The 13,903-nt window shown below is 42.9% G+C and overlaps 1 protein-coding gene across 4 annotated transcripts in view; it reads left to right on the forward strand.

The window, feature by feature from the left end:
• ADCY2 (adenylate cyclase 2) overlaps nucleotides 1–13,903 on the forward strand; it is a 391,814-nt gene that overhangs the window by 268,819 nt on the left and 109,092 nt on the right. For all 4 annotated transcript variants that reach the window (XM_040493726.1, XM_040493706.1, XM_040493715.1 and 1 more), the window contains 5 exons: nucleotides 311–438; nucleotides 5,961–6,119; nucleotides 6,963–7,095; nucleotides 8,474–8,647; nucleotides 11,126–11,169. In XM_040493726.1, the coding sequence (XP_040349660.1) occupies nucleotides 311–438; nucleotides 5,961–6,119; nucleotides 6,963–7,095; nucleotides 8,474–8,647; nucleotides 11,126–11,169 (638 nt within the window). The remainder of the gene's footprint in view (nucleotides 1–310; nucleotides 439–5,960; nucleotides 6,120–6,962; nucleotides 7,096–8,473; nucleotides 8,648–11,125; nucleotides 11,170–13,903) is intronic.

Here is a 13,903-nt window from a genome sequence, read left to right on the forward strand (position 1 = left end):
CAGTATTTGAGATGTTTGGATGAAGAGAATGATCTTATACTCTTCTGCTGCTGTTAAGTGTAAATCATTCCAGAGCATTCTCTCTGCTTTCCTTTCCTTCCCCTTTTCCTTAGTCTTCCTGCTTCGGCAAATGGCCATGGGGTGGCTCATTCTTGTTGGGCGATGAAGGGAAACCCAACCGCTGGTCATTTCTGTCCCCACAAACCCTGGTGACGGCCACGCCATGTCAGTAGAAATAGCACCTGATGATATTCGGAAAGTCTAAACCAGATGTAAGCTCTGAGTGCAATTCTGTGATCTCTTCTTCCAGGAGAATGAGTGCATGAGAATAAAAATTTTGGGAGACTGCTACTACTGCGTGTCCGGACTCCCCATATCTCTCCCGAACCATGCCAAGAATTGTGTGAAAATGGGACTGGATATGTGTGAAGCCATAAAGTAAGTGTAATGCTCAGTAGGACCCTTTTTAACTGTTTAATACTCTCAAGTTAGAATGCTCACGACTGTTTCTGTTTTTCTCTCTACTGGGATTAAACACATTACTGTGCATTTAAATGTAAGTGCTCAGAGACTCAGTTATTGGTGTCTGAGTAACTGGGTCCAGAGTAAGACTTCTCCAAGTGTATTGTTACCACTAGCCTTAGCGGAGAGCAACACGAAGATAGATATCTATGGGCAGGGATGGTTTGGGTGGTTTCGAAAGTGACTTTTTTTTTTCATTTAAATATCTGCTCTGAGCTTAAGTCTGTGCTCTTATCATGTGACAAAAATTTTCCTTTTTTTTTTAAGTTTTTATTTAAATTCTGGTTAGTTAGGGGTTCCTGGGTAGCTCAGTTGGCTAAGTGTCTCACTTCGGCTCAGGTCATGATCTCACGGTTCGTGGGTTCGAGCCCCGCATCAGGCTCTGTGCTGACAGCTCGGAGCCTGGAGCCTGTTTCGGATTCAGTGTCTCCCTCTCTCTCTGCCCCTCCCCTGCCCGTGTTCTGTCATCCTCTCTCTCTCTCTCAATGGTAAATAAACGTTAAAAATTTTTTAATACAAATTTTAATAAAATACTCTGGTTAGTTAACATACAGTGTAATGTTAGTTTCGGGTATACAATGTAGTGATTCAAATACTTTTATATAAACAATTCCTGGCAAACAGTATGGCTAAACTCAGGGTGTCAGGGAGAAAGCAGTTTTTATCACCAGACGACAATTAATATAAAAATCTAGTCCAAAATTACTGGATCTACTCAAAAATGCTCAGTTCTGTTCATTTAATTTCAGTTTATATCCATAGTGTATGTTTTCATCATAATTTTAGAGAAAATTTACTTACATAGAATAATGTAATGGTGACAAATACCAGCTAAAAGTGTGAGGTATAGAGTTAATTTTTTATACCAGTGCCATAATATGCTCTCATAATGCCTTTGGTAGAAGCCAGAATATTCTTCCAAATGGTAGAAGCTCTTGCTTGTTGTTTGTAGGATTGAAAGCTTTTAGTTTATTGGGTTTTTTGATTGCCTATTTTGGTCGAGTGACTTTACCCCCTCCTCCACACATTTTCAGTCTAAACAGGACAGGAATTATGGTTGATGTTCCATCTCCTTGCCCCAGAGTAAATGGGGCTTTCAGTGAGAAAGCAACAAGTCAAGCAGTCACGTGTTTGGCCATCGTATATACTAGTCTTGTGATGAAATGGCCTGCAACGTTTGTGGGGGCTTTCCCAAGGCTGTCCAGGAATAAATACTGAAGCCCGCACTGCCTCCACTGAGTGTGGGAAGCCTCAGTTGTCCAGATCCCAAGCTTAGACAACTGTGGGCAGAACAGCGTTGGGAGACAGATGAAGTAAGTGGAACTGAAGAAAGAACTGAAGAAGGATTAGTCTGCTTCCCACCCAAAATCCATCATGTGGGAATCACCTTGTTCTTCCTGCTTCTTCCCATAAGTAACTCGTTTGTCTTCTCCGACATGAAAAATATTTTTACTTTGTGCCCATAGTAATTAACTATTTCGGACACCATTGGTCTAGACCATGTGAGTGAATCTAATCAGTAAAGCTAATAGGTTTTCTCAATTTTATAACCTGTCCCCGGAGGCAACTCCAGTGTGAGTTTTGAACACGGGATGAAATGGATTCTAGTGAAGGAAAGCATTTTCTTCTGGATTTCTTTTTCCAGTTGATGTGGAAAGCCTTTGTAAAGGACAAATATATTTATTGTGTGCATGAGTAATATATTGGATTAAACAACCCACCCTTTTACTAAAATTTTACTTCTGCTTTTGAAGCAACTGTTTTCCAGTTCTGCTATGTTTTCCTTACTCCAGCATGTTGAAGAGCTTCTCGGAGAAAGAATGTTTACATTCTGTGCATTCACATGTCACCAGTTCATCAGTAATTTTTTTCTGTTCTATTTTTTTATTGTGGTAAAATATACATAGCATAAATGTTGGCCTTTAACAAGTTGACATGTACAATTCCGTGGCATGAAGCACATTTAAAATGTGTGCAGCCATCACCACTATCTACTTCCAGGACTTTGTGGTCTCCCAAGCAGAACCTTCATACCCATTAAGCAAGAACTCCCCTTCCCCTCTCTTCCCAGCCCCTAGTAACTCCTTTTCTACTCTCTGTCTCTATGAATTTGCCTTTTCTGGATATTTTGTATGAGTGGAGTCACAATATTTATTGTTTAAGAGTGTGGCTTGTTTCACATAGTATCACATTTTCAGGGTTCATCCACGTTGCGCAATGTCTCAATACTTCATTCCTTTTATGGTGGCATGAGATCCCATTGTGTGTATAGATCACATTTTATTTATCCATCCATCATAGGTGCATAAGTACTATCTCACACATCCAGAATCTCAGTAATGTTAAAAGATTTGAGGAAACTTTCCAGAAGTCTTGCTTATTAAACTAAATTTAAGCTTCAAATTAGGCAACGGTTGTGTGTCTCCGTCAGCTGCCACTCCTTGACCAAGAGCTTCCACATTGTCTCCCTGGTGTAGGTCATCTGTTCAGCTCATATGCATTTGACAAAATAATCAGTAATAGGTTATTTTGATGCACTTACAATAAAGGGCAGGAAAAGAGAAGGCATCTCAGCAAATGTCAGGAATTATTTGTTCTTCTAAAATACAAGGGCAAATATTTCTGTTCCCCCTTATTGAGCCATACGATGAGGATGAATGCAAGAATTCTAAGTTTTTAAGCTGGTGGACAGAAAGGGTACGCTTGAACATAGAATTTTGCCATATTATCTCAGGTTTTTCCTAGGAACCAGCAACATGGATCAAAGAACATTTGTCTGTATTTTTCCTCCGTGTTTGGACCTCCGCACCTGTTCAGCACCTCATTCTCTATTAGCCAAGCACCACAGGGAAGCACGTCAGCTGTGGTTTGGAATCTTCCCAAGGCTTAGAGAGATTTTTTTTTCCCCTGTCATGAAAGTGTAAACTGTTTTTAATAAAAAAAGTAATATGCAGAGCCCTGACTTTATAAGTGACTAGGGTTCCTCTGAAACGGAAGAGATTGTCTACTATAATTTTTTAAGTTTATTTATTTATTTTGAGGCCGGGGGGCAGAGTGCAGAGCACAAGCAGAGGAGGGGCAGAGAGAGGGGGAGAGAGAGGGAATCCCAGGCAGGCTCCATGCATGGGGCTTGAACTCACAAGCCATGAGATCATGACCTGAGCCAAAATCAAGAGTCTAACACTAAACTGACTGAGCCATCCACGCGCCCAGATTGTCTACTATTATTGCAAGCTTTAAGCAGCTATTTCAGTATTTTTCTGTAGATCACCCAGGTTGCATCCAAATCCATTAAAACATTTGGTCAGTCAATTCATTTGAACCCTTGATCAACCCATCTTTCTAAAAAAGACATAAAGGCCATGGAGGTGGTTTTAAAGAGCCAAATCTTTCACCAGTCAGTTCTGTCAAAGTGGCCAACCACAGAGTGCGTCACCGAGCCTCTTATTCCCTCGTGACTTTCTGCTGACCGTATTTGATAAACGTAAATGCCATGTGGCTGGAAATGTTCTGTCTCAATAACAGAAAATCTTAAGAACAATTATAGGTTCGACAACAAACTTTTCGGGATCATTATCTCCCAAAGACAGAAACACAATAAATCCTTCAGAAATGGCCAGTGATTCATCAATTACTAAACTTATACCAAGTGTCTATGTTGTACTAGACCCTGAATCCACTGATGGGTATGCAAACCACTCAGACCAGGTCTGTGTCTCCATGGGGCTGATACTCTGAGAGCAGATGTGGACACAGATGGGGAGTTTCGACTATACTCAGAGAGGCTGAAGCACAGAGGTGGGGTTCCCACATCAACCCACAAGGAGAACGCAGAAGGCCTTCCGGGATGAGGTCGTGCCTAAGCTGCTTGTAGAAGGCCATGTGACATCTGCGCCCTGTTAGGAAAGAGAGGCTCAGGGCAGTGAGGAGCAGAACTCTCGAGGGACCACCTCGAGCAAAGGCCCAGAGCTACGGCCCATATGGTGCCCAGGCAGCCGTATGCACCCATTGCTGATGGAGGATGGAGTGAGGGGGGTGCGCAGCTCTCCAATGTCATGTGGAGGCTCTGGCCCATCATGTGGACGGAAGAGTTTGGATGAATTGCTAGTACCGAATAGGTTGTGATCTGTGTTGTGAAACAAAATGGGATGATAGGGAAAGAGAAAGGGGAGGGAAGAGAGGGGAGGGAGGGGAAGGAACAGTTTTTTAGATTCTTCTTACGGGAAACCATTTCTTTTTACACTGTGGGTCCATTTCTTACCATTTTTAGCTCTTCAAATGATGTCATTTTATCACTGAAGCATGATATCCAGGCCTGCGTCATTTTGAGATGTTTATTTACTGTAGCCCACACCTGGTGACCTTCTCTCTGCTGGGTTGCAATCAATGTCATTGCTTCCTTCCACGTCTCCTCTGGGGTAGTTCTCTCCATGTACCGGGCACCTCTCCATACTTGCAGTAATATTTTAATTGATAAATGTATTTGGCTGGCAGAAATAAACAAGCATTTCCAGCTGCTGTTAAAGGACGTTCTTCATTTGTCTCTGTAAAGGAGTTGCTAATAGGGTCCTAAAGTATTTCTCAAATGATTTTTTTAAATTAGTTTTTTAAAAATTTTTAAATGTTTATTCAGTTTTTGAGAGAGAGAGAGAGAGAGAGAGAGCAGGGGAGGGGCAGAGAGAAAGGAAGACACAGAATCTGAAGCAGGCTCCAGGCTCTGAGCTGTCAGCACAGAACCCAACGCATAGCTCACACTTAGGAACCACAAGATCATGACCTGAGCCAAAGTGGAGGCTCAACCAACTGAGCCACCCAGGCACCCCTAAAGTTAGTTTCTTTTTAATGACACCTTATGCACCATTAAAACTTTTATGGAGTTTTGTTGCTGTTCAAGAATGTGCACGATTGAAGCACTTTGAAGTCATGGTTAGTTTGTTAAGAAATTCCTATTCAGGCTGAAGTCATTATTAGGCTTATTAAATAAGCCATATTATCCCTTATCGACAGAAAATATTCATTGGAGGTGTACATTGTGCTGAGTGCTAGAATCCTATATGGCATCTCAGACCGTTTCTGACAATACGAGGCAATGTCACACGATCCTAGGGTGAAAATTCAGAGCAGGTGTCCACACGTGACAGGGCCTGATACACATATTTGTTGAAAAAGTAGAAGCTACAGCCAAAAGGTTACATTAGTGCTGACAGTCTGGCCTGATGTGGCTGGAGAGCCACAGCTTGGGAGCTTTTGGTGTAGTCTGGGAGTAACCAGGAAGAAAACGCCCTTTCTCTTGGCTCAGAGCTGCAATCTTCTGCCCCGGGAAGAAGTCAGGACTGTATTTCCAGCAGTCTGAGTAATAAAATGCCCTGAAAACTGGCCAAGAGTTACAGGAAGAAGACGATATCCCCGGACGGTGACGTTGCCTGCCTTCTCTTTAGGAAAGTGAGGGACGCCACCGGCGTGGATATCAACATGCGCGTCGGAGTGCATTCTGGGAACGTCCTCTGCGGCGTGATCGGTCTGCAGAAGTGGCAGTATGACGTGTGGTCACATGACGTTACCTTAGCCAATCACATGGAAGCCGGAGGGGTTCCTGGGTAAGGCCGGACTGGATTTCTCTCTTCACGCTGTGCGCATGATTAGAAATGAATGATCAGCAAGACATTAACAAGGGATTGACTGCTCATGTCTGACGGCTTCTGTTGCCTCTGTTAGTAGCATGTTATTCCTGTCCTAGTGATTTCCTACGTTAATTCGATAAACTTGAACTCTCAAGTCTCACTCAATTCCACTACCCCATGACCTATGGTCAAAAGACTCTGGATATCAGATCCTGAATTATTTTTATTTGCAAATTCGTAAATAGTACCCAAAGGGAAAGATGTTTTCTAATGCAGTACAATGGCATTTCTCTTGACCAATGACCTCTGAAACCAGTACTATTGAAATGAGGACGAGGCAACAGCTACCTGTGGCTAGAAGAGCATGTTTCAGACAAGAGGATTTTGATGCAAGTGCAATAATTTGGAAAAGCGTGGGAAGCATGGAACTAACTCATCCATAGTTGTGTGTAGATCAGCATACTCCCGAAAATGCCTCTGGCATGTGTGTCCAAAAATATCCTCACACACAAAACTTCAATATGATCGAGTTTTATTGGCTGTAATTCACCACACCCACCGTGCAGGTTTCCGTAAATGCAGAGAAGCTCCAAATGTTAATATCTCATGACCTCTGTGAGCATCTATCCAGAGCCCCATTTCATACAATATAAACCTTACAGTCAATTTTACCAAGAACATACAGCCTTATACAACCTTTCCTTCACTGGGGCGGGAGGGTGAGGGAAGAAGGTATTATTCCTGACATCACAAGTAAACAGAAAAATCTTCACGTGTATCCATGTTTATCTTGATTATGGTTTTAAAATGGAATTTCAGACGTGTTCACATTTCTTCTGTCACCTTGGAACACTTGAATGGCGCTTATAAAGTGGAGGAAGGAGATGGTGACATCAGAGACCCATATTTAAAACAGCACCTGGTGAAAACCTACTTTGTAATCAACCCCAAGGTCAGTACTGTGAAGAGTCTATAATTAGCCTATGACTTCTGTGATTTAAAAGGGAAAAGGGCAAATTACTGATACAGGTAAGTGTTTTCAGTCGAGAATCAGTTTAATGTGCTACTAGTCTTTGCCTCTAAAATTACTGTAAATGCATGCAGCCATTTAATTATGGAACGTGTTTTATAATAAGTTAAGACATTAAAGAGACCATTGGGGAAAAAATGCTTGCTTGTGTGATGAGATTACTGTCTACATGACAGGTTGTATGTGTTAGTCAGCGTTAGTCAATGTATAAGTTAGTCCACGATGCTCCTGAAAGTCCCTCAGTGTGCCCACCCTGGCAGTTGGGAAATTACATAAAGACAGAAGGTTTTGCTCAGGAATTCAGATGATAAAAATCTAATGAGATGAAGTAGGATGAACATATAAGAAGAAGGAAAGGAAGAAATACCTAAAAGATTGGCAACTAAATGTCACAGGTGCGTTCGTGTGAGTACATGTATGTGCAGACAAGGTGAACTTGGATGCGATAAAATCCTCCGTTACCTGGAAGACCATCCAAGCCACCCGGAAAGAAAGTTAGGAGCTGTCTCTTGCTCTGTTCACACCAAGTGTCAGGCCAGAGCAAGGGCTTGGAGCTCTCATTTCTCACAGCCCTTCTCAAATTCCTGCCAAATGAGTGTCACTGCTATTTGCAGACTAAGAATCTGCAGCTCCTAGGGGTTATGTAACTTCTCTTATGTCACACAGCTGGTAGGTGCAATATATCAGCAAGAAACAAAATCAACAAGATCAAGGGTATGGATGTTCACTCATGGTAACCTCCCTGAAACTCCGGGCTCCCCTTTGGGAAGACAGTTGCAGCTAACTTGACAGTTGATTTGGAGACAGACGAGTGACAGTCAAGAAGACCTGTGGGGCGATAGGCAGAGGGAGGAATCAAATAAATAAATAAATAAATGTGTACAAAGAACATTGTGTTCAGGCAAAGAATACCAGAACACAGATGAGTAAGACCGTTTAGCATCATAAAACAGCCCCACTCTCTAACACCTGTCACTTTAGGAAACCACAGTCATCAAGAAAAAGTTGAAACAGATCAGCCTATCTGGCTTAAGAATTTACTTTATAAAAATGCCCATGAAAATGGCTTATTTTTTCCTAAGTTTAAATTACAGTTATCTTTTGCTATTTGGGGAAAAAAATCACTCAGCTCAAGCAGCTTGTAACACTGGGAACCAGTCACACTGAAGGAGTGAGGACAGAAGCCACGGGGAGTGAGGGGGTGATGTGGGAGGAATCGCTTAGTCGGGGCGAGGGGGCAGGGAGGAGAAGTTTTGCCCCTTTGGTATGCCAGGTGTAATGCTTTGTTTCTCACCCCAAGGGGGAACGACGGAGTCCTCACCTCTTCAGACCTCGCCACACCCTCGATGGAGCCAAGATGAGGGCTTCTGTCCGCATGACCCGGTACCTGGAGTCCTGGGGAGCAGCCAAGCCCTTTGCACACCTGCATCACCGAGATAGCATGACCACAGAGAACGGCAAGATCAGCACCACGGTGAGCTCTCCCTGTGTTCCAGAGCGCAGGCGCACGCCAGACCCAAGCTAGTTTCCTAAGCCAGAAGGCTGGGCATCTCCTGTCAGAATAACTGGTCTGCAGTGAAACAAGCCTAACCCCTTCTCCTTGAAGAGACCCCTTAGAAACAGCTGTCGAGGTGTGAATGAGTGCCAGGCTCACCTTGCTAAGGGTTTCAACCAGAGTGATTTTACGTTATAACTCTGTAACCCAGGACCAGTTTGCTTACTTGTTATTTAACTCACTTATTAGCAACTAAATACAACTGAACTTTTCGTGGCGGTATTTTGTTTGTTTGTTTGCTCTCAGGAAGTAAGAAAGCCTGCGCACCCTAATAAAAGAACAGATGAAGGCATCATGCCCTTGCGGTTTCAAACACAGCATCCAGACTGTCTTTTCATTGTGGAAATGTTCAAGCTGTGTCAGGGGCAGTGAACATTCTATTGTTGTAGCTCCTTATTTATGTCACTCCCAACTTCTAACAGATAATAAAGTGCCCAAGCGCTTTACAACAGGGACACTCTCAGTAAGATGGCTGAAATGCGGAGAGAGAATAGAAAGACCCACAGGGGGCCAGAAAACTGAATACGGCGAAGCACTTAGAATAATCGCAATGACGTTTGATTTTAAAATGATCTGTGAGTAAAATTTCACACACGATGGAGTTAATTGTACGAGGGATGCAGTTGGGGCAGAAAAGAAAATGGAATGTTACATAACCCTCAGGTTGTTAGGCAGCCGCGAACTTTCCCCATCTGCCCTGTGCTCCCTACTCCCAGCAGCTCAGAGTGACAACACCCAAGGCCCCCAGATCCACATACTTGTTTTGACTTGGTTATATCTTTCCTCTCAACTTCCTTCGTGGTTTTTCCCAACTAACAAGTAAACGTGATCTGACAGAAGATCACACCCATCGGTCAACCAGGGAAACTGCCAGGACAGGTCCAAGAGCAGTTTCCAGTCTGTTGGGAAGCAAGAGACCCTAAGTCGGAAACCAGGCAACCAACAAGATCATCTCCACTGCTGCTGAGGTCGATGATGATGAAAATGAAATGGAGATGTCTTTGGGAAGGAGATGTCTTTGTGGCGACTCTGGGGTTGTCTCAGAGAAAGAGAGCAGTAAACTGGGGAGGAGGTGGAGAAGATCAGTCCACTGGCCCCAACATAGTAATGAGTTGAAGTCTTCGGGGGGCAGAGAGGAGGCTGATGTGACAGTTAGTTTCATCAACAGTAAGGAACAGAGGTCATCAAGGATGAGATGCACTGAGGTCATTGTGCGGAATCCATTCTAAGTGTAGTGAGAGGTCATCAGAGGATCTTCAGCAAGGAAAGGGCATGGCATAATTAATGCTTTGGAGTAATAGACCAAGAGTTCAGGGCGCCAGGGGAGAGCGATGCCCTGTTATACTAAGGTTTTAGTTGCGGAAGGAATGAGAAGCAAGTTCAGGGTCTACAGTTCACGATACAGCTTGGCTGTATCCCTTACCCACTTTGAGAAAGACCCCACGGTCATTCTTATTAATACATTCCAGGGTCAAACAGTATCATTGCCAAAAGTTATTTCTTTTATCTAATCCCCTCTGCAGAACACCACTGACTCCCGATTCAACATTGATAGAGCTGGTAAATAATGCATTATTTTACCTTATGTAATAAAACCTGGAGTTCAGTTATTTTTAAAAATATATATATACCGTACCTTTCCCTAGGCTACCTATGTTTCCTAATCTAATGCTGTAGATAAAGCAGCCAAGAAAAGTTTCTTTGGAGCCACTTGGAGCAGCTTTGTCTCAACTTTTATTTTAATTTCCACCACAAATGTATAAAAGGGGGTCTTCCGGGTTTTCGTAAGTCTACTGAACATTTGACAGTGGGTCCCCCACTGATAAACCCTGACCGGTGTCTCTCTCCCAGTCCCTTTTCAGAAACTGCTGGCACACTCGGGTGTGGATTTCTTCTTTTCGATCAGTGAATCATGCTGTTGCATAGTTCACCGAGGGCACTGTCTCTTGACAGCCCAGTTTGGGCATGACGCTTGACTGTACATTTTGTGGTGATGTGTGTGTTTTCAAGAACGTTTGAGTACCTGTCTGACGTCAGACTCCATTTTCACAGGATTGTAAGCTGTCTGCAGTAACTCTAACGGCAGTTGCCTGAGGCCCCTTGTGGGAAATCGTACCTGCAAATATCAGGATGTAAATTTTAAAGTTCCAGACAACAACTCTGATAGTTCTAACATCCAGAGTTTATAGATGACACCAACATTCCAAGTATAAACTGAGCTTTTAATCCTTTTCACATTTGTAATTAAGCTATTCTTCTCCACAGGGGTAATTATTTGTTACCTAAATGATGCTTTCCATGATAAAAGGAGAAATAATGTTATAAATGATCATCACTGAAAGATCATTCTTTAAAGCATGTTTTTGGAAACTAATAACTTTTTTTTTTTTTAAATAGGATGTGCCAATGGGTCAGCATAATTTTCAAAACCGTACCTTAAGGTATGTTATTTGTCCCACTTTTTGATTTTCAAAGGCTTGGGTTTTTTTTTTAAATATTTCTGAAAGTAATTATCATCAATTAGAGTAACTCTGAAGGTCACTTCTTCTAAAAAGAGCAGCTGCTTGTGAAAAGCTCAATTTGATTGTTTTCAGCTTCTAAAAATGTAATTATTAATGTGACATTACTAGGTCTGAAAGAGCGAAATGGAAAAAGGCACCTGGTAAATACCTTAGAACTTTAAATTGTTTTCCTTAAAAATGACTCTTCTTAACCTTAATATGTAGTAAAAAAAAATTGAATTTTCTTAAAATGAGTATGTTGCTTAAAATTACATTTTCGTATCTGTGGAATCTTGGAGATAAAAGCAAGAGAAATCCAGCCTTTCTATAGTGAAAATAAGGCCTGCCCGACCTGCTCAAAAAAAAAAAAGAAAAAAGGTTCACCCAAGTGTCCACAGGTCCCCTGTCGCCATCAACCACACAATCACAGTCACTAACTCTTTTTCATGTTCCTCTGATTTTGGGGTTCAGTTTTTCACATCCGTATTGGTTGGGGGAGTTAAATATTTCTTATTGAAGTCATTAGGATAATTCATGAAAAGCCCAAAACTTAAGTCACCCTTTCTTTCCCCACAGAGAAGTCTATTTATTCTGTAGAAAATGCATTATATCCAAGTAAAAGTAAACACAATTAGATTGTTTCCTGCCACCTCCTTGCAAACAGTGACTTTATTCCAGAATCATCTCTGTGACTTTATTTGTTGGAATGAGCTCTAATTTGTATTTTGGGGGAAAATTTGAAATTGTAATATTGAGATCTAATACTCAGAGTCCTATGTTATAAGGATATTGGGTTCTTGGGCTTTTGAAGCATTCTTTAAGTGGCACGTGCCATATTAAAGAGAACTTGAGCTAATTTGGAAATATTATGGACCCCGTAAGATGCCCTGAGAAGGCGTGGCTCATCAAACCAGTAAGATGCTAGTGCATCAGCGAGAACTGTCCACGGAAATTTCTTAGGCGTCTTCACTTTAGAGTCCGTATTCCTTCTGTGATCTGTCTCGTCCTCCCTGCGGCTCTGCCTCAAGGGTCTGTTTACTGAAATCAAAGCAGGAAATCCCTCGTGTGGTGCCAATACGATGTGGGTGGGCAGTGGTTTCCGGGACGAGTGCTGTCTGGAAGACAATGATAATAAGCCATCATTTGGATCTGTACCAGGCATACGGAGAATCTAATTTCATCCCTACAGCGTGACTCCAGCATAGACGCTATGCCATTACCATTTGAGAAGGGAGGAAATAGAGGCGAGCGGGGTTAGGAGAATGCCCAGAGCTACATGGCTGGAAGAGGCGAGGCCCAGATTTGTGACCCCAAACTCTGCGCTCCCCACCGCTCTTCTATCACGCCTGCCTTGCTAGGAGCCTCTTCCATGTTGACTCCACTTTCCTCTGTGGTGGTTGAATCTTTGGTGGCCCCAGGGCCTCACAGAGAGCTCCACTTCCAAATCGGACTCAACTAGGCTGTCTTCACGTGTCCTGGCTTCCTGAAGTGGCCTATGTTATAAAATCTCTCTGTGCCTTCAGCCTGGCTACTGAGTCGGCATCACCTGGTGTTGAACGTTATCTGAGATCACACTCTATCCTCAGATACAGTAGCCACGGCACGGGAGTGGGTCAGTTGGGGAAAGAGCTCAGAAGAAAGGATGGAGGGAGATTGGAAAGCAGGGAGGGGGGCAGTGACAGAACAGACTGGAGAGTCAGAAATGCCTGAAGTCTGGGAAACAAAGCCTTAGCTGGCAAACTAAGAGCTCCTAGTGGTAGATTCTCACCTCCAGGGGTATCCTATCATTTGCCATAGCAGAGATCACAAAATCACAGAGATAAGGAAACTGTGTGTTAAGAATTATTATCCAGGTAACCAGTAAATACAGAGGATTGTGTAATAATACGCATTTATCGGCTACGTCATGTGCTACCTTTATAGCATTGAGTGCTGTATATTATGTAAACGAATCCTAAAACAGATCCACAGAGGCAGTGCTGTTGTTAGCCCCGGGCGTAGCATTGAAGGGTGACATTTTCCTGTGAGTCTCCAGGTACCTCCACTATTCTTCGATTCAGTGAGACTTTGTGATAAAGAACAGACACCAAATTGAAGTGCGCAAAGTCAAGCCTAAGCATAGCGCTGCTAAAAAGAAAACTGAAGGCAGCTCCTTGCCTGGAAGCGAGAATGAACCATCCTAGATGATTGCTAAGTATCTTGCTCTTTAAAAAAGAAGGGTAAAAATTAATTTGCCTTCTTCAACAGCTTAGAATCTGGCATGCTAAAACTTCTTCATTTGCTCCTGTCTGGGGGCAGATCGCCTCCTATCATTCTGCTCTTGGAGCAGGGATGCCCTGGGCCTGTTTAAAAAAGGCAGGACCTGAGGACACCAACCCACAACAGGGATCGGTTGGGAAGGCCCATCCATCTGGTCCATGATACTTCCATGAGATTTAATTACCGCTAGCCGTGACATTGAATACGTAATGCTATTCTTGTCTGAAATCAGAGGAGTTACTGTTCTTCCAGAATAGAAGGCCCATCCAATGAGTTTTTTAACCCGCCAGAGCACAGAGAAGCCTAGTGCTGTCTCCACTTTGGACGAGGTGGCTTGATGATGCGGTGCACAGGCTGGGTCAGGCCAGTTTGGTGACGCTCCCCTGTGCTTTCACTCGGTACCCCCGCTGTTTAA

Source organism: Herpailurus yagouaroundi, unplaced genomic scaffold (genome assembly GCF_014898765.1).
Source record: "Herpailurus yagouaroundi ecotype Mexico unplaced genomic scaffold, PumYag 29, whole genome shotgun sequence".
Classification (NCBI taxonomy): Eukaryota; Metazoa; Chordata; class Mammalia; order Carnivora; family Felidae; genus Herpailurus; species Herpailurus yagouaroundi.